Source organism: Mesoplodon densirostris, chromosome 15 (assembly GCF_025265405.1).
Source record: "Mesoplodon densirostris isolate mMesDen1 chromosome 15, mMesDen1 primary haplotype, whole genome shotgun sequence".
Lineage (NCBI taxonomy): Eukaryota > Metazoa > Chordata > Mammalia > Artiodactyla > Ziphiidae > Mesoplodon > Mesoplodon densirostris.
The window spans coordinates 47,816,465-47,838,706 of NC_082675.1; the positions used below are offsets into that span (position 1 = coordinate 47,816,465).

Sequence of the window (22,242 nt, forward strand, 5' to 3'; positions counted from 1 at the left end):
GTGTTCTCTTCTTTTTGGTTTTTGTAGATCGATTTTATGTGTTGATTCGTGGTTACCTTGTTTTTCAAGTATTTTAACCCCTTCCTATCTACTTGCTTTTAGACTGGTAGTCATATAGGCTCAAACACATTCTAAAAAAAAAAACTAACAAAAAAGTCTACATTTTATTACTCTCCTCTCCCACATTTTATGATTTTGATGTCCTCTTTTACATCTTCATATTTATCCTTTTGCTGTTCATTGTGGCTGTCATCACTTTCACAAAAATCTTTTTAATTTTAAAAAAAATCTGTCTACTGGCTTAAGTGATTTACTTTCCAATTGTGATTTTCTCTTTCCTATACCTTCTTGCTTCTCTTCTACTTAGAGAAGACCTTTCAATATTTCTTTTAGGATAGGTTTAGTATTGCTGTTTTCTTTTAGTTTTCGCTTGTCTGAGAAATTCCTTATCTCTCTTTCTATTCTAAATGATAATCTTGCTGGGTAGCGTATCCTAGGTTGCAGATTTTTCCCTTTCAGGACTCTGACTATATCTTGCCATTCCCTTCTGTCCTGCAAACGTTTCTATTGAGAAATTAGCTGATAGCCTTATGGGGGTTCCCTTGTAATTAACTCTTTGTTTTTCTGTTGCTGCTTTTAGAATCCTCTAACTTTTGCCATTTCTATTATAATATGGCTTGGTGTAGGTCTGTTTGGGTTCATCTTGTTTGGGACCCTCTGTGCTTCCTGTGCCTGGATATCTGTTTCCTTCTTTAGGTTCGGGAAGTTTTCAGCTATAATTTCTTCTAACACATTTTTGAACCCCTTTTCTCTTTCTTCTCCTTCTGGGATCCCTATTATGTGTAGATTGGCAAGCTTTATATTATCCCATACGTTTCTTATTTTGCTTTCATTTTTTTCCCCCCAATTTGGCTTTCTGTGTTCTGATTGGATGATTTCCATTATTCTATCTTCCAGAACACTTATTCGTTCTTCTGCATTATTCAACCTGCTATTCATTGCCTTTAGCTCAGTCAGTTTTCATCTCAGCAAATGTTTTCTAATTTTTCCTGGCTCCTCTTTTATAGTTTCTAGTTCCTTTTTACAGTAATCTGCATTCCTATTGATAGCCTTTCTTAATTCCTTCAGTATTTTCATTATCTCCTTTTTAACTTGGTGTCTATTAGACTGAAGAGGTCTGTTTCATTGTTTGTTCTTTCAAGGGAATTCTCTTCATCTTTTAATTGGGAGTGTTTCCTCTGCTTCTTCATTTTACTTATATTCCTCTTACTCTATGAATTTAGGAGAAACAATTATCTACTGTGGTCTTGGAGGGCTATTTTTATGTGGGAGCATCCTGTGTATCCTGGGTTGGTTTAATATTTTTGGTGCAAGGGCTGTTTGTAGTATGCATGTCCTGCTGCCTCTTTCCTCAGTGTTTGCTGGCTGTACAGTAGAATTAATTCTTATAGCTCAATTCTTAAAAATCACTTCTCTCGGTTTTTAAACAATACATTTTTATGACTTTTTCTTAATTTGGGTAGTCTTGTAAGTGCCCTCATTCTGTAGGGTGGACACATCCAGGTGTGACACCTGGTAGCACCATGACCTAGCCTCACCATGCCTAATGGAATTAGTCAAGGCAACTTCTCTCAGCTTTAATATTTCTAGAGAGGTTTTCCTAGGAATTTGTTTCTTGACACATATTTGCAGCCGTAGAACCACATGTGGCTTTTTCATAGGTACTCTATAGTTCTACAAACCCCCCAAATTGCCCATGAAAGGATTACATATTATTGGGGCCCACAGGATGCTGAGCATTTCTGTAGCTCTTTTCTTGGTTTATCATGATTACAATTTTGGCTCCACAGGTAGGTAACTATAACACATAACACCTAGCTTATCAAGCAGACATTTTAAAAGTCAGATGAAAAGAATGTTTTGCTACTTTTCAAGCCTGTTAGGATGCACTTTTGGAATGCGGGGATGACTGTCCCCTGCCTGTGTGCCAGGGCTCTCTGCTGGTCTGTCTGTGGAGGTAGGTGTCCTTGTCCCCATCAGCTTCCACGACTCTCTGGAGAGGCCTTATACCTTAGGCAAGGAAGGACAGGGGAAATAACCTCCAAAAAATTATTTTCTATCTAACCCTAAAAAAGAATGCATCCCATATTAAGTTACTGCTACTATTTACTGACTGCTTACCAAGTGCCAGGGAAAACTGCCAAGTACTTTGTATAATACAATAATGCAATGAAGACACTGTTTATTAATTGCCACAGGAACTGACTCAGAAAGTTAAACAGTTTGCCCAAGTTGTGAAGCTATGAAGCTACTAAGTGGCAGAATGAGGATGCAAATCCACATGTGGCTCTTAGACATGATGTTTTGTGCCTCTAATTATCCATCACATAGTGTGGCAGATCACTCCTCTCTGCTTTCAGTGAAATTCCACTGAGAAGGGAAATGAAGACTCTCAGGATGCTTGGTGTCCCCTTCCATTTTCTCATCAGCTGCTCAGTCTGCAGATTCAGACTTATGGATAGTGCAGTCTTTTCAGGCACCTACTGAACTAAGTGCAGTGTAGATCTGGATTACATTCGCCCTTTATGTCTTATTTTTCTCAAACATCAATAAAACAGTGTGCTCCATTACAGGAACTTTATTTATGATGGACTTCAGTCTTATAACAATGAATGTATGCTACCACAATCCATCTTACAATTCAGTCCCTACACCCTGCTTCTCATTGTCAGGGGGCATCCTGTCACTCCCAAAGGTTAACAAATTCTTCATCCATACTGCAGTAAAATTTGCTTTAAACCAGTGGTTTCAACCTAGAGCTCCTTTTATGATTTTTCTTTCATGAATCTCAGGAATCGCTGCCATGTTAACATCCAACCAAGAGTGAATGCACTTTTTTTTTTCTGTTACTAAAGACAGAGGACATTAATTAATCCCTGGGTTCTGGGGTCCTCAGGTTTGATACTACTGCACACATAGCTATAGAAGAGTTATGATCCAGTAGTTTTGATACTGATTTGTAATTTACTGCATTGACCAGAATAGTCTGAGAGTCAAACATTCTATTTATAGAATTCCATGTAATATCAAGCCTTCCCGTCACTGCTCTCCAAAACGGCATCTTCCAAAGAGGAAAAAAAAAAAAAAAGCACCAAAAAAAAGGCAGCTCTTGAAGACTGTCACTTGTAGAGTGTATCTGGGTAAATATTTTAGACATTATCAGCCAACAGCCAGAAAATTAAAATTATGGAATGAGGCCCACAATGTTATGAAATAGAGGATGTGTTTGGAACATATGAACGAATTAAGGACAACCCACTGAAGAGGAACTGTCAGGTCATTCTGATTTGAGGGCACTTTGCACAATTTTAAAAAATGAAAATGTCACCACTCAGTGAGCTGGGCAGCTCCCCAGCTTGCGCTCATCTGCAACAATTTCTCTTCTGTGCCTGGAACCAGGAGCTGTTTACTCTTCCCTGGGATGTTCCAGTTAGGGGGGGTATAGCCTCTTATTCTTGGGAAAGGTAAGTGGCAGTGTTTTGTGTTTAAAGAAAAAAACCTTTGTATTTAATGATCTTTACAAAGGTACATACTAGGGCATAATTCTAAGTAGCCACATCAAGTACAAAGTATATTAACAGGGCTAAACTGATCACTCCTCCACTGAGGATTTTCTGTTTGGCCCCACAGCCTAGTTTTCCATTTTAGGATATGGGTAGGACAGTGGTCAAGCATTAACCAGATGATGCCGGAACTGCAGCACACTGCTGGAAACATAGCAAGAATTACTGTTGAAGGAGAAAGATTTTTATCTCATTTACAGAAACAAAGACTGTCAAAATCTGCCGGATAAAGAGCACAGATATTTGCTGTAACTTCACTCCCTGAAGTAGGGAGTGAAGAATAGAATAAGAAGAAAAGGCACAGGCTGACATACACTGTAGTGGAGCCACTGTCCCTCTAGATATTAACATGACTGGGACATGGACTGTGGCAAAGCAGCGTTCACTTGCCAATTATCAGCTCTGCTTCCCTTTCTATGGCCCATCTTTTTCCCAGGACCCACCCCACTGTCACTATCCAAAGAAGTTTGATTTAATTCTGTGGGAGCACTTGAATTTATGCCCCATTAAAGTTCCCTTTTGAAAGCCACAAGCTGAAGCCACATCTAACAATTATGACGTTCCCCGGATCCCACGCACATCCTAAAACTGGAAAATTTGTTTCATGGTCACAGAACCAATAAAAAACATGACTTCATTTGAAATGCCTAATTCTTAGAAAAAGAAAATTAAGTAATTTCAGGTGTTTATACAAAGTCTTTATGATTAGAGCATTCTATAAACACCAAATATGCTCTGAGAAGGTTCTCTTATGTCATAAGAAATTACGGCTTAGACTGGAGGCCCAAACCTTTTCTTCTGTGAGATTTGCTTTTAGTTTCACATTTAACTCTAACATTTTTCTTTTAGTACCAGGGTCAAGATAGGGCCTCTTAATATTTATGATCTTACTCATCTTTCACTAGCCTCAGTGAAAACAATCACTGCCAGTTTCCTACCTCAAGACTTGGTTATGTAAATAACTGGGTGTGACCACCCTGGATGAGTCAATCAATCAGTCAACAAACAGGAGTCCCCGTTATGTGCCAGGTGGGACCAGAGTTCTATAGGAAAAGCTCACGTGGTCACATTCCTATTGAAGAGAAGGCTCCAAGCTTCAAGCAACATCACATACACAGGTAAGTTGAGACATCCCTAAAATTGCCTAAAGTACTTACTAGTAGTGTCCCCTTACCTTTTACCTGTGTTTTGGGGAACACCATCTGACATGAATAAAAGAACCAAGGACTCTGACTCCACCAAGACTTCCCCCAAATATTCCACAACCCCTACTGGATACGGGGATCTCTGGGCTTGTGCCTTAAGATCCCTGGTAGATCTTGTAAGGAGCAGGGTAAAGTAGAGACCTGCAATTTCTGGGGAGTTTTTATGTCCTGGAATAAACAGCTGAAGGTGGGTCTTCTCTCAGGAAAGCTTTGCAGCAATGAGGGCTCTGCATGGACAGCTATGTATGACGCCCGGCACAAAGTGCTGCCTGGTGTCCAGAGCTGTCCGTGACCTGGTTCCAGCCTTGAAGACACCACTGCCCTTCATACTCCCTCTTCAACCCTATTCCACTCGCCCAGCAAAACTCTGCGTTTTCCCTCATCTGCCCTTGCCTTTGCTCAAGCCATTCTCTCTGGAACGCCCTTCTTTCCCATCTCTCTGCTCTTTCCATTCATGTATATACTCTCGGCTCATTTGAAATGTCACCTCCATGAAGGCTTCTCTGGCCCAACCAGAGTTCTTTTCTCCTCTGAGCTCCCCCCATACATGACCTATGTATACCTCCCACATTTTAACTTGTATAGTAGTCCTCTCTTTTCATCCGTTACCTTCCCTACAAAAGGGGAAGTTGCTGGAGTCCAGGGTCATGATTTCAGGGGTCACTGATGGTGATTCTTCTAGCACCTAGCCCATGGTTTTGATACGAGGCTCTACACAGCCCCGTGGTTCCAGAGAGGTGGTCTTGAGACCACCTGGTGGGGGCAGAGTGGACAGGGCCAAGGGGAGACCCCGTCCCTCCAATCTGTCCTTCAGTCAGATGGGTTTTGATTGTAATTCTTCTATTTATTGTGACCTGTATAAGTTTTCTTTTTTTTTCTTTTAAAGGATTCTGCTAGAGATAGAAAAAAGGAAACCACTGCCACAGATACTGTCACATAAATGAACAGAATTACACCCTATGCCTCAAGCACTTTCTCCCTTCAGATATAATGAAATTCAATGATCAAAAATGAGTCGTGAAGGTTCAGAGTGCCTGCCAATCAAAGAACATGGTCAGGGCCTCCCGGGTGGCGCAAGTGGTTGAGAGTCCGCCTGCCGATGCAGGGGATACGGGTTCGTGCCCCGGTCTGGGAGGATCCCATATGCCGCGGAGCGGCTGGGCCCGTGAGCCATGGCCGCTGAGCCTGCGCGTCCGGAGCCTGCGCGTCCGGAGCCTGTGCTCCGCAACGGGGGAGGCCACAACAGTGAGAGGCCCTCATACCGCAAAAAAAAAAAAAAAAAAAAAAAAAAAAAAAGAACATGGTCAAAACAGAGGGCTCTTTCTCCTGTGCTTTATGACCTTTTTACATTAAAATCTGATAGACTTCTCCTCAGCTCTGAGTGAGTTATGTTTGAGGTGGTAAGCAAAACCGGGCTGGCAACTGGCTCTGCTGTGTGTGTGTATGCTTGGTGTGTAAGTGAGCATCCCCATGATGCTTTGATCTCAATGTAAGTGCGAGGAGAGAGTTACAAATGATGCTGATGTCTCTTGATCTCTCCTTCCCCCAAATAAATCCACTCCTCCTTCAGTCCGCATCAGTGGTAAGTGGCACTAATATCCACTCTGCTGCTCAGGCTACAAATCTAGGAGTTTCTCCTGATTTCTCTCTTTCCTTCACTACCCACATCCAATTTAATCAGTAAATACTGTTGGTTCCACCTCTGAAACATGATCCGAAGCAGCTCGTTTCTCCCTGCCATCTGCTGCTACCAACTGCTGTGGTTCAGGGTGTCATCATTTCATACCTGTTACCATATTCATCCCTCTTATCTGGTCTCCGCCTTCTGCTCTCCCCTCGCTGTTATCCGTTCTCTAGGCAGCATGTTTAAACCTCTCCTAATAAAAACTCTCCAAGAATTTCTCGTCAAATGTAGAGTAAAACTCTAACTAACTCCCAAATGGTAAAAATAATCCAGCAAATACTTCTATTTCACTCCAAATTAAGCAAATTGCTCATTCTGATAATCTTCCATTGGGGAGTTTTCTTTAAGAAAGAAAATAAATTAGCAGATGACTGAGCAGAGAGACAGAAGGACTGGCACATCACCCAAAAGCAGAAAGGACTTACGGCTTCAGATTTGGGAGGCACTGGAGGTGGAGGTAGGGCAATCTCTGAAGACTTCATTGCTGCTCCCAGAGTTCCGGGGACAGGAAGGGGAGAAGGTGCACATTTGGACCGGACAGAACCTCGAAACTGATCACATCTGCTCTTCTCGCTCAGGGAGCGAGTGAGAGGCTGATGGCTGGGCTTGCCTTCTTCCAGCCACAGCTCTTCATAAGGAAGTTCTGACTTCCCTGTGATGCCCACTGATTCTTCACTAGCTTCTGGGAAAAGGTAGTCGCTTCCACTATCACCCGAGTCCTGATAGGGCAGGATGTCATGAGGAAAGGGGGCCCACTCTCCCCCCAGGTCCCTGCAGCCGTGGAGGTTCACCTCACTGTTGCCATGGAGATTGTTGCCATACACACAGACGGAGAGCCGGTGGAAGGACTGGGTGAGCTCATCGCGAGCGTAGCTAAGAGAATTGGGCACATGGTTGTGGCCAGTGCACCGGCTCTTCTTGGGGCTCTTACAGTCCTCATTCCAGTCGGTCTTCACATCGCGGACCGCCCGTGAATACTCATCGATGTCGAACTGTTCTTGGCAGATACCCAGCCAGTGATGGACCAGGGTTTCAGGCCATACTTCCCCCTTCACCAGGTGTTCTGGGAGGCTAAACTTGGGGACAGTCAAGTGCAAAGGGAAGTGCATGGGGAGGATCTTATTGTTCCGCAGCACACAGCAAACCACCACTGTCTTGGTCTGGATGTTCACAAACTTGTAGCGGTGCCCCTCACGGATGAAGTGGAGGTCATACGGGTTCCTTGGTGGAGGGCTGGGCACGGTCACGTTCACGGGAAGTCTGGTTTTCTCCACAATGTTGCGGATGGTGTGCTCGCCCTCCTGCATCTGAAGCTCCAGGGGGCTTCGGGTGCTGAACCTGCCCTTGCACTGGAATGGGAGGCTGATGCTCTCGTTGGTCCGGTGATTCATGCAAATGAGGCACGGCATTTTGCCTTTTCCCAGCTTGCTGATGGAATTGAGCTTCCCAATCTTTTTGAAGATGGTGTTGAGTCGTGACTTCTCCTTGAAAGTCTTTGCATAAAGGATTTCTGCCTGGCCCATTAGAGTGAGTTCATCCCCCGTACAAAGTGTGATGTTGTAAACTTCGGTGTCTTCATTGCATTCACCTGAAGCAACCTACAATAGGATAAATCAAGTTTTAGGGTAGTTGTCTTTAGTTTATTCATGCAGAGAAGTAGCGAACACACTATTAAGACACACATGCATACACAAAGGAAAATGCTGTTTTATTTTAATACCAAATTTAGACAAGCCATTTCTCCTGTAATATTTATGTGGTTAACAATAACAAGATGATGTTAGTTTAGACTTTTAAAAGCATTTTTTTTTTTCCTGAAGAAGAAGGTACCCTGTATTCATTTGTAACATTTTGGAAAATACAGAAGAAAATCACACACAAAAAATAACACCCACGAACCTGATGCAGAGACAGCCATGGTTAATGGTTTGATAAACATCCTTCTAGTTTTTTTTCCTATGTCTTCTACCACATGGATAATTATTTTGGGACATTAATATTATCATTGTATCATTTTCAGTTATAAAAATGCTTTCATGAATATCACTGTAGAAAATTCTTTTTAAACTATTAAAGTTCTACTAATTTTTTACCTTTAAAAATTTGCTAAGTTTATTAAATTTTCTAAAATTGGGACAAAGGATTTAAAAAATGTCTTCTTTCTCCCCATTCTTTTGTTTATTATGAAAACTATTCATATTCATTGGAAGAAATATTAGAAAATACAGATATAAAAATGAACAATTTCTACACAACCTGACCACTAAAGATAACCTGTTAACAATTTTATATAAACGGAAAGAAAAGAAAGACAGAGATAAGACGGTGGAATAGAAGATGTGAGCTCACTTCTCCTTACAAAAACAGCAAAATCACAACTAACTGATGAACAACCATCGACAAAAAAACAAACCACTGGAATCTACCAAAAAAGATATCCTACATCCAAAGACAAAGAAGAAGCCACAATGAGGGGAGGGGGCACAACAGCAATAAAATCAATTCCCATACCTGCTGGGTGGGTGACCCACAAACTGGAAAATAATTATACCACAGAAGTTCTCCCACAGGCGTGAAAGTTCTGAGCCCCACATCAGGCTCCCCAGCCTGGGGGTCTGGCAACAGGAGGAGGAGCCCCTAAAGAATCTGGCTTTGAAGGCCATCGGGGTTTGATCTCAGGAATTCCACAGGATTGGGAGAAATAGAGACTCCACTCTTGGAGGGTGCACACAAAGTCTCATGTGCACCAGGACCCAGGAAAAAAAGCAGTGACCTCATAAGAGCCTGGGCCAAATCTACCTGCTAGTACTGGAGGGTCTCCTGCAGAGATGGGGGCAGCTTTGGCTCACTGTGGCGACAAAGACACTGGTGGCAGTCGTTCTGGGGAGCACTCATTGGTGTGAACCCTAGAGGAGGTGGCTATTTTCTCACCAAGACCTGGACCCACTCAACAGCCTGTAGGCTCTAGTGCTGGGACACCTCAGTCCAAACAACCAACAGGGTGGGAACACAGCCCCATCCATCAAGAGACAAGCTGCTTAAAGTCTTCCTGAGCATACAGCTGCCCACTAAACATGCCCCTTAACACAGCCCTGCCCAACAGACAGACAAGACCCAGCTGCACCCACCAGTGGGGAGGAGCCAGTCCCTCCCACCAGGAAGCCTGCACAAGACTCTTAGACAGTCTCATCCACCAGGGGGCAGACAGCAGAAGCAAGAACTACAATCCTGCAGCCTGTGGTAAGGGAAACCACAATCATAGAAAATTAGACAAAATGAGATGGCAGAGGAATATGTCCCAGATGAAGGAACAAGATAAAACCCCAGAGAATAACTAAGTGAAGTGGAGATAGGCAATCTACCCAAAAAAGAATTTAGAGCAATGATAGTAAAGATGATCCAAGATCTCAGAAAAAGAATGGAGGCACAGATCGAGAAGACAGAAGAAATGTTTAACAAAGCCCTAGAAGAACTAAAGACCAAACAAACAGAGATGAATAACCCAAAAACTGAAATGAAAAATACACTGGAAGGAATCATTAGCAGAATAACTGAGGCAGAAGAATGGATAAGTGAGCTGGAAGACAGAATGGTGGAATACACTGCTGCAGAACAGAAAAAAGAAAAAAAAATGAAAAGAAATGAGGACAGCCAAAGAGACCTCTGAGACAACATTAAACGCACCAATATTCGCATTATAGAGGTCCCAGAAGGAGAAGAGAGAGAGAAAAAACCTGAGAAAATATTTGAAGAGATAATAGCTGAAAACTTCCCTAACATGGGAAAGGAAACAGTCACCCAGGTAGAGGAAGTGCAGAGAGGCCCAGGCAGGATAAACCCAAGAAGGAACATGCCGAGACACACAATAATCAAACTGACAAAAATTAAAGACAAAGAAAAAATACTAAAAGCAACAAGGGAAAAGCAACAAATAACATAGAAGGGAACTCCCATAAGGTTATCAGCTGAGTTCTCAGCAGAAACTCTGCAGGCCAGAAGGGAGAGGCATGATATATTTAAAATAATGAAAAGGAAGAACCTACAACCAAGAATACTCTACCCAGCAAGGCTCTCATTCAGATTTGACAGAGAAATCAAAAGCTTTACAGACAAGAAAAAGCTAAGAGAATTCAAATTCAGCACCACCAGACCAGCTTTGCAACAAGCTAAAAGAACTTCTCTAGGCAGAAAAGGCCACAACTACAAATAAGAAAATTATGAATGGAAAAGCTCAATGGTAAAGGCAAACATAAAGTAAAGGTAGGAAATCATCCACACACAAATATGATATCAAAACTAGCAATCATGGGGGACTTCCCTGGTGGCGCAGTGGATAAGACTCCATGCTCTCAATGCAGGGGGCCGGGTTCGATCTCTGGTCGAGGAACTAGACCCACATGCGTGCTGCAACTAAGAGTTTGCATGCCACAACTAAGGAGCCCTTGTGCTGCAGCTAAGAAGCCCGCAAACTGCAACTAAGGATCCTGTAAGCTGCAACTAAGGAGCCTACGTGCTGCAACAAAGACCCGGAGCAACCAAATAAATAAATAAATAAATAATTTAAAAAAACCCAGCAATCATGAGGAGAGCATAATGCAGGATATTAGAAATGCATTTGAAATTAAAAGGCCAGCAACTTAAAACAATCTTGTTTATATATAGGCAGCTATAACAAAACCTCATGGTAACAGCAAACCAAAAATCTACAATAGATACACACACAAAAAAGAATAAGGAATTCAAAAACAACACTAAAGTTAGTCGTAAAATCACAAGAGAACAAAAGAGAAAGGGAAGAAAAAACACCTATAAAAACAAATAAAAAACAATGAACAAAATGGCAATAAGAACATACATATCGATAATTACATTAAATGTAAATGGATTAAATGCTCCAACCAAAAGACACAGACTGGCTAAATGGATACAAAAACAAGACCCGTATATATGGTGTATACAAGAGACCCACTTCAGATCTAGGGACACACACAGACTGAAAAGTGATGGAATGGAAAAAGGTATTCCACACAAATGGAAATCAAAAGCAAGCTGGAGTAGCAATACTCATATCAGACAAAACAGACTTTAACATAAAGACTTATAAGAGACAAAGGAGGACACTACATAATGATCAAGGGAATCAATCCAAGAAGATATAACAACTGTAAATATATATGCACCCAACATAGGAGCACCTCAATATATAAGGCAAATATTAACAGCCATAAAAGGAGTAATCGACAGTAATACATAGTGGAGGACTTTAACACCCCACTTTCACCAATGGACAGATCATCCAGACAGAAGATCAATAAGGAAACACAGGCCTTAAATGACACATTAGACTAGTTGGACTTAACTGATATTTATAAAGCATTCCATCCAAAAGCAGCAGAATAAAAATTCTTCTCAAGTGCACATGGAACATTCTCCAGGATAGATCACATCTTGGGTCACAAATCAAGCCTCAGTAAATTTAAGAAAATTGAAATCATATCAAGCATCTTTTCTGACCACAATGCTATGAGATTAGAAATCAATTACTGGGAAAAAATGTAAAAAACACAAACATATGGAGGCGAAACAGTATGTTACTAAATGACCAAGAGATCACTGAAGAAGTCAAAGAGGAAATCAAAAAATACCTATGGATAAATGACAATGAAAACATGACGATCCAAAACCTATGGGATGCAGCAAAAGAAGTTCTAAGAGGGAAGTTTATAGCAGTAAAAGCCTACATCAAGGAACAAGAAAAATCTCAAATAAACAATCTAATCTTACACCTAAAGAACTAGAGAAAGATAAACAAACAAAACCCAAAGTTAGCAGAAGGAAAGAAATCATAAAGATCAGAGCAGAAATAAATGAAATAGAAATGAAGAAAACAGTAGCAAAGGTCAATAAAACTAAAAGCTGGTTCTTTGAAAAGATAAAGTTGATAAACTATTAGCCAGTCTCATCAAGAAAAAGAGGGAGAGGACTCAATCAATAAAATACAAATGAAAGAGGAGTAGTTACAACAGACACCATAGAAACACAAAGCATCCTAAGAGACTACTACAAGCAACTCTATGCCAATAAAATGGACAACTTGGAAGAAATGGACAAATTCTTAGAAAGGTATAACCTTCCAAGACTGAACCAGGAAGAAATAGAAAATATGAACAGACCAATCACAAGTAATGAAATTGAAACTGTGATTAAAAATCTTCCAACAAACAAAACTTCTGGTCCAGATGTCTTCACAGGTGAATTCTATCAAACATTTAGAGAAGAGCTAACACCCGTCCTTCTCAAACTCTTCCAGAAAATTGCAAAGGAAGGAAAACTCCCTAACTCATTCTATGAGGCCACCATCACCCTGATACCAAAACCAGACAAAGATACTACAAAACAGGAAAATTACAGACCAATATCACTGATGAATGTAGATGCAAAAATCCTCAACAAAATACTAGCAAACAGAATCCAACAACACATTAAAAGGATCATACACCATCATCAAGTAGGGTTTATCCCAGGATGCAAGGATTCTTCAATATACACAAATCAATCAATGTGGTACACCATATTAACAAATTGAAGGAGGAAAACCATATGATCATCTCAACAGATGCAGAAAAAGCTTTTGACAAAATTCAACACCCATTTATGATAAAAACTCTCCAGAAAGTGGGCATAGAGGGAACCTACCTCAACATAATAAAGGCGAGATACGACAAACCCACAGCGAACATCATTCTCAATGGTGAAAAACTGAAAGCATTTCCTCTAAGATCAGAAACAAGAGAAGGATGTCCACTCTCGCCACTATTATTCAACATAGTTTTGGAAGTCCTAGCCATGGCAATCAGAGAAGAAAAAGAAATAAATGGAATACAAATTGGAAAAGAAGTAGTAAAACGGTCACTGTTTGCAGATGACATGATACTATACATAGAGAATCCTAAAGATGCCACCAGAAAACTACTAGAGCTAATCAATGAGTTTGGTAAAGTAGCAGGATACAAAATTAATGCACAGAAATCTCTTGCATTCCTATACACTAATGATGAAAAATCTGAAAGAGAAATTAAGGAAACAGTCCCATTTACCACTGCAAGAAAAAGAATAAATACCTAGGAATAAACCTACCTAGGGAGACAAAAGACCTGTATGCACAGAACTATAAGACACTGTGAAAGAAATTAAAGATGATACCAACAGATGGAGAGATATACCATGTTGTTGGACTGGAAGAATCAACATTGTGAAAATGACTATACTATCCAAAGGAATCTACAGATTCAATGCAATCCCTACCAAATTACCAATGGCATTTTTTACAGAACTAGAACAAAAAATCTTAAAATTTGTATGGAGACCCAAAAGACCCCGAATAGCCAAAGCAGTCTTGAGGGAGAAAACCGGAGCTGGAGGAATCAGACTCCCTTACTTCAGACTATACTACAAAGCTACACTAATCTGGACAATATGGTACTGGCACAAAAACAGAAATATAGATCAATGGAACAGGATAGAAAGCCCAGAGATAAACCCACGCACCTATGGTCAACTAATCTATGACAAAGGAGAGAAGGATATACAATGGAGAAAAGACAATCTCTTCAATAAGTGGTGCTGGGAAAACTGGACAGCTACATGTAAAAGAATGAAATTAGAACACTCTCTACACAAAAATAAACTCAAAATGGATTAGAGACCTAAATGTAAGACCAGACACTATAAAACTCTTAGAGGAAAACATAGGAAGAACACTCTTTGACATAAATCACAGCAAGATCCTTTTTGATCCACCTACTAGAGTAATGGAAATAAAAACAAAAATAAACAAATGGGACCTAATGAAACTTCAAAGCTTTTGCAAAGCAAAGGAAACTACAAACAAGATGAAAAGACAACCCTCAGAATGGGCGAAAACATTTGCAAATGAGTCAACAAAGGATTAATCTCCAAAATATATAAACAGCTCATGCAGCTCAATATTAAAAAAACAACCCAATCAAAAAATGGGCATAAGACCTACATAGACACTTCTCCAAAGAGGACATACAGATGGCCAAGAAGCATACGAAAAGCTGCTCAGCATCACTAATTATTAGAGAAATGCAAATCAAAACTACAATGAGGTATCACCTCACACCAGTTAGAATGGGCATCATCAGAAAATCTACAAACAACAAATGCTGGAGAGGGTGTGGAGAAAGGGGAACCCTCTTGCACCGTTGGTGGCAATGTAAATTGATACAGCCACTGTGGAGAACAGTATGGAGGTTCCTTACAAAACTAAAAATAGAATTACCATATGACCCAGCAATCGCACTATTGGGCATATACCCAGAGAAAACCATAATTCAAAAAGACACATGCACCCCAATGTTCATTTGTGCGCTATTTACAATAGCCAGGTCATGGAAGCAACCTAAATGCCCATCGACAGACGAACGGATAAAATAGATGTGGTACATATATACAATGGAGTATTACTCAGCCATAAAAAGGAATGAAATTGGGTCATTTGTAGAGACGTGGATGAATCTAGAGACTGTCATACAGAGTGAAGTCAGTCAGAAAGGAAAAAACAAATATTGTATATTAATGCATATATGTGGAACCTAGAAAAATGGTACAGATGAACTGGTTTGCAGGGCAGAAACACAGACACAGATGTAGACAGCAAACGTATGGACACCAAGGGGGGAAAGCAGCGGGGGTGGTGGTGGTGGTGGTGTGATGAATTGGGAGACTGGGATTTACATGTATATACTGATGGGTATAAAATGGATGACTAATAAGAACCTGCTGTATAAAAAATAAATAAATAAAATTCAACCCCCCCCCAAACCCATGTGATCATCTCAATAGATGCAGGAAAAGCTTTTGACAAAATTCAACACCCATTTATGATCAAAACTCTCCAGAAACTGGGTACAGAGGGAACATACCTCAACATAATAAAGGCCATATATGATAAACCTAGAGCTAGCATCATACTCAATGGGGAAAAGATCAGGAACAAGACAAGGATGTCCACTCTTCCACTTTTATTCAACATAGCTTTGGAAGTCCCTAGCTATGGCAATCAGAGAAGGAAAAAAAAATAAAAGGAATCCAAATTGGAAAAGAAGGAATACTGTCAGTGTTTGCAGATGACATGATACTATACATAAAAAATCCTAAAGATGCTACCAGAAAACTAATAGAGCTCATTAGTGAATTAGGTAAAGTTACAGGATACAAAATTAATACTCATAAATCTGTTGCATTTCTATGCACTAACAACAAAAGATCAGAAAAAGAAATTAAAGAAACAATCCCATTTACCATTGTAGCAAAAAGAATAAAATACCTAGGAATAACCCTATCTAAGAAGGCAAAAGACCTGTACTCTGAAGCTGTAAGACACTGATGAAAGAAAGTGAAGATGATACAAGCAGTTGGAAAGATATACCATGTTCTTGGATTGGAAGAATCAATATTGTTAAAATGGCCATACCACCCAAGGCAATCTACAGATTCAATGCAATCCCAATCAATTTACCAGTGGCATTTTTCACAGAACTGAAACAAAAAAATCTGAAAATTTGTATGGAGACACAAAATACCCCAGATAGCCAAAGCAATCTTGGGACAGAAAAATGGAGCTGGAAGAATCAGGCTCCCTGACTTCAGTGTATACTACAAAGCTACAGTTACCAAAACAGTACCGTACTGGCACAAAAATAGAAATATAGATTAATGGAACAGGGTGGAAAGCACAGAAATAAACCCATGTACCTATGGTCAATTAATCTATGACAAAGAAAGCAAGGCTATACAATGGAGGAAAGATGGTCTCTTTAATAAATGGTGCTGGGAAAATTGGACAGCTACATGTAAAAAAATGAAATTAGAACATCCTTTAACAACATACACAAAAATAAGCTCAAAATGGTTAAAGGCCTAAATGTAAGACCGGATACTACAAAACTCTTAGAGGAAAACATAGGCCAAACACTCTTTGACATAAATCTCAGCAATATCTTTTATGATCCGCCTCCTAGAGTACTGGAAATAAAAACAAAAATAAACAACTGGGGCCTCCCTGGTGGCGCAGTGGTTAAGAGTCCGCCTGCCGATGCAGGGGATACGGGTTCGTGCCCCGGTCTGGGAGGATCCCATATGCCGCGGAGCGGCTGGGCCCGTGAGCCATGGCCGCTGGGCCTGCGCATCCGGAGCCTGTGCTCCGCAACGGGAGAGGCCACAACAGTGAGAGGCCCGCATACCGCAAAAAGAAAAAAAAAAAAAAAAAAACAACTGGGGCCTAATTAAACGCAAAAGCTTTTGCACAGCAAAGGAAACCATAAACAAAATGAGAAAACAACCCACAGAATGGGAGAAAATATTTGCAAACATGCGAGCGACAAGGGATTAGTCTCCAAATTTTACAAACAGCTCATGCGGCTTGACATAAAAAAAACCCCAAAACAACCGAAACAAAAAATGGGCAGAAGACATAGACATTTCTCCAAAGAAGCTATATATAGATGGCCAAGAGGCACATGAAAAGACGCTCAACATCGCTAATTATTAGAGAAATGTTAATCAAAACTACAATGAGGTATCATCTCACACCACTCAGAATGGCCATCGTCAAAAAGTCTACAAACAATAAATGCTGGAGAGGGTGTGGAGAAAAGGGAACCCTCCTGCACCATTGGTGGGAATGTAAACTGGTGCAGCCACTATGGAGAACAGTATGGAGGTTCCTTAAGAAACTAAAAATAGAGCTACCATATGATCCACCAATCCCACTCCTGGGCATACATCCAGAGGAAATCATGGTTTGAAAGGATACCTGCATCCCAATGTTCACCGCAGTGCTATTTACAATAGGCAGGACACAGAAGCAACTTAAATGTCCATTGACAGATGAACAGATAAAGAAGATGTGGTACATATATACATTGGAATACTACTCAGCAATTAAAAAGAATGAAATTTTAAAAAAAGAAAAAAAGAAATGAGTGTATCAGTCTATCTCAGAGATATATAAATACACAGTTTTCTTGCTCTGCTTCTCACTGTAATTTATCCATTTTCCTGTGCATATACTCCATCAATTGTAATACTAACCTAACATATTCCATTATATATGGATATGCCTTAATTCATTTGACCAATTCCTTATTGTTAGACAGATGGGATTTCCCAATTTTTAGCAAGTATAAAATAGTACTGCAGCAAACGTTTTTACACTTCAATTATTTCCTTAGGATAAAGTCTCAGAAGTAGAATTGCATGGACAAAGCTGTGTATACATGTGAAAGGTCTAATATGTGTTACCCATTGTACTTCATCAATGTTATACATAGACATATTTCTACTCGATGAAGTTACGTTTCCCCATACCCATGCTGAATAAATTTAATGTTTACCAATATTAAAAGTAAAGCATGTATCCTGCATTTATTTATGTTTTATGTTGAATATGCTTGAATAATAGTATTGTGAATATTTTTTGGTATTTATTTATCAAGCTATTAGAGTTTTTCCTCTGTGAATTGTCTACTTGTGTCCCTCACCCATTTTTCTGTTGTGATGGCTATCTTATTACTATTTATGCAATGTGAATGTCACTTATGCTATACATTTTCCAATTTGTTGCTTGAATTTCAATGTTATGCCTTCTTTAAGTATTAAAGTTTTTTTCTATGCAGCATTTTCAAACATTTCCTTTGTGATTTCATTCTTGGGTGTTATGTGTCTACCTGTTGAGAAGATATAGATCAAGGTTCTGATCTAGGAGTGGTTTTGCACCCCCCGGCCACCACCCAGGGGATATCTGACAGTGTCTTGAGACATTTTTGATGGCCATGACTGGGAGGGTGCTTACACCTAGTGGGTACAAACAAAGAATGGTGCTAAACATGCTACAAGGCACAGGACAGTCCTACAGCAAAGATTTATCCAGTCCAATTTTCACTGGTGTTCAGGTTGAGAAATGTTGATATCATTAACCAATATTTTCTTCCGGCATTTTGATGGTTTCATTTATTAAATATTTAACTTATTTAATTTTTTTGGTGGATTATTTAAGGTAGGGATCTAACTTCAGTTTTTTAAATAGTTAACTGAGTGTCCAGTACATTTCCAAATAACCATCCCTTTCATCACTGATTTTTTATTATATATTAAATTTATAAAACACATACACTCAAATGTATACATATATTAGTATTTATTTAGGGGCCATTTTATCCTTATGACCTTTCTGCCTATTTTCCTATCATAACAATACTGTTTTAATTCCTGTATCTTTATCATACATTTCGAGATCTGATAACAAAAGCTCTCACTTGTGGTTATTCTGACTCAAAGTTTTTAGATGGAAAGAAACAAGAGAAGCAAAGTCAAAAGTCAAATAACAGACTGACAGAAAATATTTCCAGTGTATATGACAGAAAAAGAGCTAACATCCCTAATACATAAGTAGTTTTTAAAAAAGACCCCCAAACCTCCAGAAAAACAGAAAAGCCATGAAAAATCAATCTACTAAAAAGATGCATCTATGAAAAGATGTTCAACTTTTCTTATACTAACAGAAATGTAAACTATAATTACACTGAGATACCATTTCTCACCTAGAACACTGATAAATATTCAAAAGCTTGACACTGCCCTCAGTTGGTAAAGCTATGGGGAAACAGGCACTCTTGTTCATAGCTGGTGGAAATGCAAATAGTACAAGCCCAGTGGCCGGGAATTTGGCAATATCTAACCAAACTATTCATGCATTTATCCCTCCACCCAGCAATGCTACTCTTAGGAAATTACCCTGAAGACATTTCTCCAACCGTATGAAAATACCCATGTACAAGGTTATTCGTTGTAGCATCATTTGTATTTGTAAAATACTGGAACCTATTTCAATGCCCAAACATCGACAACTGATTAAATAAACTATGGTACACACACGAAATGATATTATATGAAAATGAATGAGTACTGTTAGTTCAGTGAATTGGTATGAAATAAATTCCAGGATATATTAAATTTAAAAAAAAGCAAAGCACGTGAAAATTTATATGGTATATTGCCTTTTTATTTAAGAAAGAAGGAAAAGTTTGTGTGTTTGTGTGTGTGTGTATATATATTTCTGCTTATTTTTTTTTAAGGAACACAAGAAAAATAAACCAGAAAACAATGAAATTGGTCACTTACAGGAGGGAGGGGAGGGAGGAAGAGACATGGGGGAGAGTGACACCTCTGTGAGTAAACCTTGCTATAGAGTTTTGTCTTTTAGGAAGTATGCTAATGGTCTATATATTCAAAAAGTAAAATAAAAGTTAACAAGAAATTTAAAAAAAAAAGCTGAATGCAAATGGAAACAGATGAACCCAACTGTATTTCAAATGAATAAACTAACAGCCCTGGGGACAGAGAAATAATCCAAGTAACTTTGGAACACTGACTATATACTACCAGTAGGGAAAAGAAAAGACCAACCAAGATTGTGTTCTTTTTAGTAGATTTGTTTTGTATAGGGGTATAGGTACAGTGATTCTCAAACAATGTGTATTGTAGGACTGAACAAATGAGTAAATGTGTCGATATTTTGGGAGCCAGAGTTTTCACTGTGGCAGGGGAGACAGAAGTATGGAATTGGGAAAAGCAAGCAAGAACTCCACAGGGTTGGATTGGAATTGGAGGTATTAGTACCAACTCATAATTTGAGGAAACCACACACACACATACTACTTAGCTTTGTTCTTTCCAAGGGACTAGAAGCAAAGATTCCAACTATCACCAAGTATACTTAGTGCCCAACCCATTCCCCATTAAAAGGAACTAGGGTTCCTGGGACAAATGACTGATTCCAGGGCTAGGGCAGGAAAGATACAAGATTAGCTTGGAACATTCTGTTGTGCCAGAAAGTAAAGAATTGCTCATAAGATGATGGGATCATGTCAAAAAGACACAGGAGCCAGCCTGAACTAGCCCCCACTGGCTAAATCTGGGACAATTTGAGTACCACAGTAAATGAAGACTGTAATGAGTTATAATCTATTGAATAAAACAGGAACGTCTAAGTCCATATTGTTAACAAAAAGATGAATGAATGAAAAAAATGAATGGGGGAAAAGCTGACAAATGTAAAGAAGTGGTGGAATTGAAAAAAATCATAATTTTGTATCATCTATTACAGTAAAGATTATACACTAGAATCATTAATTAATACTGAATTTATAGAAGTTTGATTAAGGTAATAGATAATGTGCAAGGTCTTAAAATGTCATCCCCAGAAGCTAATTAATTACCAGGGGAGGAAAAGTAATTGTAGAGGGTAGAAACTGGACACATCTTGACCAAGTGATAAAACTTAATATTACCAAAGAGAAGCATGTTCACGTCACGTACCTCTGGATGTGATCCCCTGAGAAGTTCAGGACCTCAATCACATAACATTCCACCTTAAAAGCGCATTCATTACTAGAATCTAATCATGAGGAAATATCAGAAAAACCCAAACTGAGAAATATTCTATAAAATATCTGGTGTGTATTCTTGAAAAACATCCATGTGATGAAAGACAAAGAAAGGTTGCAGTACTGTTCCAGATTAAAGTGAAATAAAGAGAAATGAAAAGTAAATGCCATACGTGATTCTGGAATGGATTCTGTACTGGAAGAAACAAAAATATTATAAAGTATGACATTGGGACACTTGGCAAAGTTAGAATACAGACTGTAAATAAAAGTATTGTTATCAACATACTGTGGTTACATAAGAAAATATCCTTATTCTTAGGAAATATACACTGATTATTAACAGGCAAAGGGCATAATGTATGCAATTCACTCTTGAATGGTTCAGAAAAACATAAATAAGTTATACATATGTACGTATATGCACATGCAGGAGGAGAGGATGATAAAACAAATGTGCAAAATGTTAAGTTGGTGAATCTAAAGTGGTTAGGGAGATCTTATATTATTCTTGCAACAATTCTTTAAGATTGTAATTATTTAAAAATAAAAACTTAAAAGAAAACATGACAATAGGAAATTTTAGATATTTTTGCCTATTTTTCCAGATGAACTTTAGAATCATCCTGTCCATGGTTTGCATTGGTAATTTTACTGGAAGTACATCTACATGGTATTTTCACAAGAAGTAACATCATTATATTAGTATTTCCAAATAGGCACATGAAAACTCTCACCATGTATTCATATCTTTTATTTCCCTTATTAGTATTTAAATTTGCCTTTGTTATCAATTCCTGAACATTACTGTTTACTATCTTGTTGAATATACTTTGCTGCTATTCTGTGTGTCCAGTAATCTTATTGTAATAGTTTTTCCCAGTTGATTCTCTTGGGATTCCTAGGTAATTATATCTTATGCAGTCGAAAAATTTGTTTTCATTTTTAAAGTTTTCATCCTTTCTCCCCACAATAGAGTGGTGGTGGAAAGAGTGTTGTTTCACATTTTAATGTGAATATTATCTGTGTTTTAATATCAACTACGAGAAATTTGTTGGTTTGAAATGGATATTTTAGAAAATCTTATGAGTGATGTGTCTTTCCAATTCTAGTTTTCTAAAAGTTTCTACAATGAGATTAATTTTTTTTACCAAATGCTGTTTCTGTATCCAATAAGATAGTCATATGTTTATTTTTCATTTTGATATATGTATTTTATATTTTAATAGTAGATTCCCAAATAGTAAAACAACACTACA

At 38.9% G+C, this 22,242-nt stretch overlaps 1 protein-coding gene across 2 annotated transcripts in view; it reads right to left on the bottom strand.

Moving 5' to 3' along the window:
* GAREM1 (GRB2 associated regulator of MAPK1 subtype 1) overlaps nt 1-22,242 on the bottom strand; it is a 207,439-nt gene that overhangs the window by 19,444 nt on the left and 165,753 nt on the right. For both annotated transcript variants that reach the window (XM_060119323.1, XM_060119322.1), the window contains exon 4: nt 6,938-8,110. In XM_060119323.1, coding sequence (XP_059975306.1) covers nt 6,938-8,110 — 1,173 coding nt within the window. The remainder of the gene's footprint in view (nt 1-6,937; nt 8,111-22,242) is intronic.